General features: G+C 53.4%; 1 protein-coding gene across 1 annotated transcript; it reads right to left on the minus strand.

The window, feature by feature from the left end:
• Positions 1–205: 205 nt before the first annotated feature.
• SLC10A4 (solute carrier family 10 member 4) lies at positions 206–4,878 on the minus strand. Its single transcript, XM_054990533.1, has 3 exons — positions 4,390–4,878; positions 2,743–2,953; positions 206–1,030 (listed from the first exon to the last, which is right to left on the minus strand). The coding sequence occupies exons 1-3, from the start codon at positions 4,797–4,799 to the stop codon at positions 512–514; spliced, it is 1,140 nt and encodes a 379-aa protein (XP_054846508.1). The 5' UTR covers positions 4,800–4,878; the 3' UTR covers positions 206–511.
• Between the last annotated feature and the right edge of the window lie 2,111 nt (positions 4,879–6,989).

Here is a 6,989-nt window from a genome sequence, read left to right on the forward strand (position 1 = left end):
GTCTCTGCATTACTTTTTTCCAAGAAAGGTCTGGCAGCTCTGATCTCTTCTAGATGAAATAAACAGTCTAGTCAACAGTCATATTTTTAATGAGCTGGTTATCTTTGGAAGAAATTTAATTGATGGTAAGTATACAGCATCATTTAACTTTTCCACATACCTAGATACTGAATGATATGCAAGATATACAAATAAGCTTGTTTTCCTTCTTATCCCTCCCATTCTCAATATTGTCTTACTGTCATTTCAGTCGTACAACCCTGTTTCTTGCTTGCATTTCAATGTATATTGTACCACATTTATGACAATAGCTCACACTGATACTTCGTACTGACAGGTAAGAAGATGGTCACAGAGAACCTGTTATTTATTTACATGGTTGCAGTCCATAGACTCCTCTGAAGCTGCTTACGGAATCAAAGTTACAGGGACTACTTGGCACCCCCGTCCCCCAGTTTGCTACATCACTTATCCTTAAAAAGGTGTTTTCCCATTAATGCCTTCATTTGCCCTAGAGAGCAGTCTGTAAAGGTTCCATGAGGACTGAGCCCTGACCCTCCGCAGTCACTGTGCCATAGGAAGTATCTGGCACTTCCTCTTCCTTGAGCTTCTTGTAAGAAATATCAGTCTCATCTTCTTCCCCACCTAGAGTATCTTGCTTGTAGAAATCCCTGCCATATATCTTGTAGGCTAACACAAACAGGCCAGCTTCTGCAGCCTGGAAGAGGGCATAGAGCAAGGGGAACATGTACATGCTTCCAATGAGCTGCGGAGGGAAAGTCAGCTTGAGTATCGCAGTGCAGAGCTGCACATTCTGGCAGCCAGTCTCCAGGGACACGGTCCTCTTGCAGTGGGGCGGCAAGCGGAATAACGTCGCTACACCATAGCCGCAGCTGTAACCTGCCAAGGGCATCAACACAGCTACCACGTAGACAGTGGCAGGGATCGTGGCTAGGAGTTCAGGACCCAGCATGGTACCCGTGAGAATGAAAAGGATCACCAAGGTCACCAGAAGAGACCACAGGGAAACCTGGTAAGGAGAGGAACGGATGAATGGGCTTCTGGAATACTGCTGTACTTAATATATCGATGGCATTATTGTCTTATATCATTATATTAAGTCTTTATATCAAGGATTTTTAAAATGTATTATTGACATCACAGTCACAGCCAGAAAATGCCTTTGGCTGTTCTGGTTAGTCATTTCAGGAAAATACCTTATGTCAAGGAGCCTGTGGAATTCAAGTAGTAGATGACATCCATCAACACTTGTCTGAATGCTTCATATATAAAGATGTGAGTGCCCCTAGCTTTTTGAGATAGCTACAAAGTACAGAGTAGAATTTTGGCTATGCTGGCTTAGTTGTTGCTTTGTGGAAGTCCTCCTTGTTGAGAGAGGTCTGTGGAGAAACATGCTGCAATTCTGATTTTTATATTTGTTGATCATAGAGTCATAGGGTTGGAAGGGACCTCCAGGGTCATCTAGTCCAACCCCCTGCACAATGCAGGAAATTCACAACTACCTCCCCCCGCCACACACACACACACACACCAAGTGACCTCTGCTCCATGCCCAGAAGATGGCAAAACACCGTCAGGATCCCTAGCCAAACCGGCTTGGGGAAAATTGCTACCTGACCCCAAGGTGGTGATTGGCATTACCCTGGGCACAAGAACTAAGCACTGATGTAACCCTTCCTGTCCTTACGCTCATCTTAAGTTGAACTTAAGTAGGGCTTCTGCCAATGTGCTGTTGTTCATTTATGTCCAGAGTGGTGTTCTCTTGGGTGGGGCTGAGAAATGAAACGGCTCCTGTGATTCTCTGGAGTCCGTTACAAACAGCGAACACCCCCCCCCCCCCGCCCGCCCCGATGTTCTACTGCAATATTACAATGTCCAGATCCAAGGACTTCCATTTCAGATTTCAGTTGGGTTTGGGTACAGGGAGATTTCTGTAGCAGAAGTACTAAGTCTCAGCAAAATTTAAAGAGGGGTACTTGATGATGTTGAAAGTTAATTTGCAAAAATGGCATGCTAATTAAGAGCATTTGTTGTGGTTTAAACTGAGTCACTGCATTGACTCATCCAAACTGCTCCCCAAGGAGAGAGGTTTCCCAACCCTACTACAAAGATAACTGAACTGACCTTTCTTAGGACTCAACCTGAGATATTCTACATGCAAAGTATATGTTCTGCCACTGGCCCATCAGAATGAGTTGCACTGAGCAGAGAAGGAGGGCTAAATGGATACTGGGATGTGGACACAGGTCTCTGGTTCCCATTAACAATGAGGCACATTATTTGCATGTGTGACTGTGTACATGTAGAGAGCAGTCCACTAAGCCCTGTAGGGATCCTCTGCATATGGCCCACAATGCCTGTGAGGTCAACAGAGTGTGCCACAGCAGTCTCGTCACTACAGGTTACCCTGTCCAAAACCTTTGGCACACATAGGCTTATTTAATAGTTAATTTGTAATACTGGACAGCTGGCCAGGATCAATGGTGCTCAGAAGAACTGCCTAGGGGGTAAGGCGTGTGGACAACAGTGACTTTTTTCAGTGCCAAATTGGGCCTCTCTGAGTTCTTGTCCTCTGTCTGCTTGTAAGTTACAGCAGAGCCAGGGATTGGGCTGCAGCCTGCATTTGAAGCAAGCCGTATCACTTTGGGCAGGGCCCAATAACGCAGAAGCACTGTGTTATTCAGAGGCTTTGCATCAGGGCAAGTGAGCCCCTGGGCTTACCTTCAGCAGGATGTCTGCCAGCCGCGGGTATCTGTAGCGGATGAGCACTCCAAGGCCGATGGGGAGCAGCGTGCTGCACAAGGTCAGGGTGACTGCACCCAGCGGTAGCAGGCGCACCAACGGTGTGTTGATCCAGGCGCGGCTGTAGAGCCACAGGCAAAGAGGCATCAAGAGCAGAGCGAGCAAGGTGGAGGACGTGGTCATGATGATGCTGTCAGGGTTGAGGGAAGCGTCAGAATTCCCAAGGCGGAAGGCCCGTGGCCCCGTGGCCCTGACATGCTCTCTTGCCTCTCCATTCCTCCTGAAAGGCTCAGGCAAAAGTCTGCCTCCCTCGCTGGTACAGACAACACCCCTCTTTGCACCTGGCATGCACATGCATTTTGGGAGCTCAGTGGCAGGCAGTGTTGGGACACCCTCCCCCTTTGAGTAGACAGTAACTGCAGGAGGGGGGGTGTCTGGCACTCCTTCCCTCCCCGGTGCAAGCTCTGCTCTGGCACACTCCTCTCTCCGCTTTGCACCCCTCCCAATCCACAGGTTCCCTGCAAACAAATTTTTCCAGGCTGATGCATGCAGGGTGTGCCTGGCAGTCAAGTTCCCCCAGGCCTGAAAGGGAACCCAGGACAGCTTTCCATTAGCCAGACCTTGCTTGCCCAGCCGTAGACATTTGGGAGAGGTGAATTGTTGGGGAGGGAGAAGCTGTGGCTCCCCAGAACTGAGGAGGAAGGATAACTAAAGTCTATGCAGGGATATGGCTCTGCTCTGGAGGCTCTGCCTATTATCTGCCTGCACAGAACATTGCTTCCTATGCTCGAGTGCCCGAGAACCTGCGGATCCGCGTGTGTTGGGGGGAGGCAGACGTTCAGCAGGTGTAGCTTTCTCCATCCTGGAGATGCAGTGATGGGGAAAGCCCAGCGGTGAATGGAGAGCTTGTGCGGCAGCAACTCCCACTTGAGCTCTCGGAAACTAGCCGGCCTTTTAGAGTCCTGCTTTGGGAATCCCGTTTCACCATCGCATCAACCTCTAGGAGCCGCACCCCTGGCGTTTCTAAATGGCTTAGCAAAACGAGAGAAAGGGCTGTTTTCCTTGTTTGGGTTCCGTGCAATTCCATTTCGCAGCGCCTCTCTACACAAGACATCTTGCACTGGGCGCTCTCTTATATCGGAGTCTCCCTGGCAGCGCACGCGCACCCCCCACGGGAGAGCCACCTTTCCCTTGCGCGACCCCGTTTAAGATGCCTCGCGGAGATGGAGCCTCTGCTGGGCTTGTTTTCCTGCCTCCTGCCCTGTGGCTGGAGACCGGGGCTCTCGGCCACGAACACTCGGCGCGGGGTATTTCAAACAACGGGTAGTTTTTCAAGCGCCACGCAAGGCAGCGCCTTGCTCTCTCTTGCGGCAACAGGTCGACGCCGCGAAATCTTTTTTCCATAGCAGGCCTCGGCCGGCTGCAGTTCCACAGGCGCGTCTTCCCTCGAGCAATACATGCTGCGCCTGTTGAACTTCTACCCGCAGGAAACCCTCCGGCCCCGAGGCAGAAAGCGTCCGCCCGCGCTCTTCCGCAGCCCGCGCCCGCAGCCAAGGCTCGCGGCTGGCGGGCTCGGGCTTGGCCTCCCGGCCGGCCCGCCCCCCTCCCCGGCCCACCCGGCGGTACCTGAGGTTCATGTCCCCGTCGACCAGGAGCGACATGAGGTTGGAGAGGTTCCCTCCCGGGCAGCAGCCGCAGAGCAGGACGGCCACGGCGGCCACCTCGTCGAGGGCGAAGGCGAGCGCCAGCAGGAAGGCCACCAGCGGCATGAGGCCGAACTGGCAGAGCAGCGCCAGCAGCAAGCCCAGCGGCCGCCTCAGCTGCGCGCCCAGCCGGCTCAGCTCCACCGTGCAGCCCAAGCCCAGCATGGTGGCGCCCAGCGCCAGCGCCACGAAGACGCTCAGGCCCGCGTTCAGGCGGCTGTCCCAGAAGGGCGGCCGGCCCGGCCCTGCGGCCCCCTGCGGAGGCGCCAGGCCGGGGCCGGGGCCGGGGCGCGGCGCCGAGGGGAACAGGCTGGGCGCCCGGGAACTGTTCATGGCCGGAGGCGTCGAGGCGGCGGAGCTGCAGGCAAACCGACGCGCTCCCTGAGCCTGGCGAGCGCCGGAGAAGCCGGGCGGAGCGGAGCGGAGCGGAGCGGAGGGGCGCGCCAAGGAGGCTCTCCAGGCAGGCAGGCAGGCAGGCAGGCGCTGGGCGGTGGCGACGCCCCGGCTTCTGGCGCCGTCCGTCAGCCCCGTGTCGCCCCTCGGAGCCCCCAACAGCCCCTCGGGTGGCCGCCGCCTCGGAGGTGCCCGCCTCAGTGAGTCGCCCGCGCTGGAGCGTGTGGCGGGCGGGCGGGCGGGCGCCTCTCGCGCCTTCGGAGGAGGGAGGGAGGGAGGGACGCCTTTGCCCACAGGCGGGAGGTCCGTGGCGCGCCCGCCTCCCTTCAGCGCCCCGCGATTCCTTTCTCGCGCCTCGCAAGCCGCTCCGCAGGCGCCCCCCAAGCGCCGCTTGGCTTCTCGCCACCATCGAGGCTGCTGCCCGCATTGGGCTCCCTTCGCTAAGCGGCCCTCGAAACCCCGCGGACGCGTTTGCCTCGGCTGCCTCCTCCCAGACCAGGTTCCAGCTGCGCATCTGGTCAAGGCTTCCAAGCTCGTGTTCAAAGGGAATGTTGCATTTCTCCCTTCTTTAAAGGGTACGGCTTTATCCTTGGGGAAATGCAGCCACTGCATGTGGATGGTGCCACAGTTGCCGTGAGGGAGGCAGTTCAGCAAACGGCACGGGAGAGGGACCTCGTTGGACTGGGTGGCGTTTTACGGCTGACGGGAATCCTGAACAGAGCTAGGCTCTTCTAAGCCCATCCAAGCCACTGGATTAGAATGGTGTAAATCTGTTTGCAAGGGAAGCCCTTGTACCCATAGGCACCAGTTAAGACGGGGGTTAAACAGGAACGCCAGCAATGTGATCTTAGATCCAGAGGAGTTAGCCGTGATAGTCCTAGTAGCAAAATCAAAAAGAGTCCAGTATTACCTTTAAGACTAACCAATTTTATTGTAGCATAAGCTTTCGAGAATCACGTTCTCTTGGTCAGATGCATCTGGCGGGGAGGACTGTGGTTATCGAAGGCTTGTGCTGCAGTGGAATTGGATAGTCTAGGTGCTGCTGCTGAACTCTTTTTGAGTTTACTCAAGCAAACTGATCCCCGCACCAAAAGGAGCTGTCTGCATCTCCATATCAAAGGAGTTGTTTACATCCCCCCTCTCCTCCCCCCCTCCCCTCCCCTCTCCTCCTCTATATTTGACCAGTTTCCTTCTGCCTTCCATGCATCTGACGAAGAAAACGTGATTCTCAAAAGCTTATGCTACAATAAAATTGGTTAGTCTTAAAGGTGCTACTGGACTCTTTTTAATGTGATCTTACTCTCTCTTGGGGGAAATGCTTTTTATTTTGGAAATTATTTTAATATTTCTTTGAATTTTAATTAGTTCTTAGCAGAGTGTGCACTCTGTCCAGTGGTAATGTACACACCACCCCTTATATAGAAAAAGAGTCAAACACAATTACTCTGGAGCAAGGCTATCCTTCCTTCCATCCATTGTTACATAAACCACCGAGTGCAAGCACCGAGTCATTACTGACCCACAGGGGGACGTTGCATCATGACGTTTTCTTGGCAGACTTTTTGTGTTACGGGGTGGCTTGCCATTGCCTTCCCCAGTCATCTACACTTGACCCCCAGGAAACTGAGTACCCATTTTACCGACCTCAGAAGGATGGAAGGCTGAGTCAACCTTGAGCCGGCTATGTGAACCCAGCTTCTGCCAGGATCGGACTCAGGCCATGAGCAGAGCTTGGGCTGCAGTACAGCAGCTTACCACTCTGCGCCACGGGGCTCTGTTAAACCACAATTATCAACTGAAATAAATGTACACAAATTTCACCCTAAGCATAAAACACATTAGGTGCTCACAGCAGAAGTATGGGTAAGTGCTTCTTCCTGCATTTGGGCTGTGCAGTTTGGGAGAGGGGAGGAGATGCTCTCTCAAAAATAATTAGAAGTTGACTAAATGAGATGAGCAAATATCACTGTTCATTACTCACAAGGCAGGCACAATCCAGTAGCTGACCCTGCTGGTCAACAGCAGTGAACAACAATAGTCTTTGCAGGGGCTGCATGTGGGAAGAGAAGGTGGCACCACTCCTTCAGCAAATATTGTGTGTGATTGCTGGGAGAATATTATAGCTTCACA

Source organism: Eublepharis macularius, chromosome 10 (genome assembly GCF_028583425.1).
Source record: "Eublepharis macularius isolate TG4126 chromosome 10, MPM_Emac_v1.0, whole genome shotgun sequence".
NCBI classification, from domain to species: domain Eukaryota; kingdom Metazoa; phylum Chordata; class Lepidosauria; order Squamata; family Eublepharidae; genus Eublepharis; species Eublepharis macularius.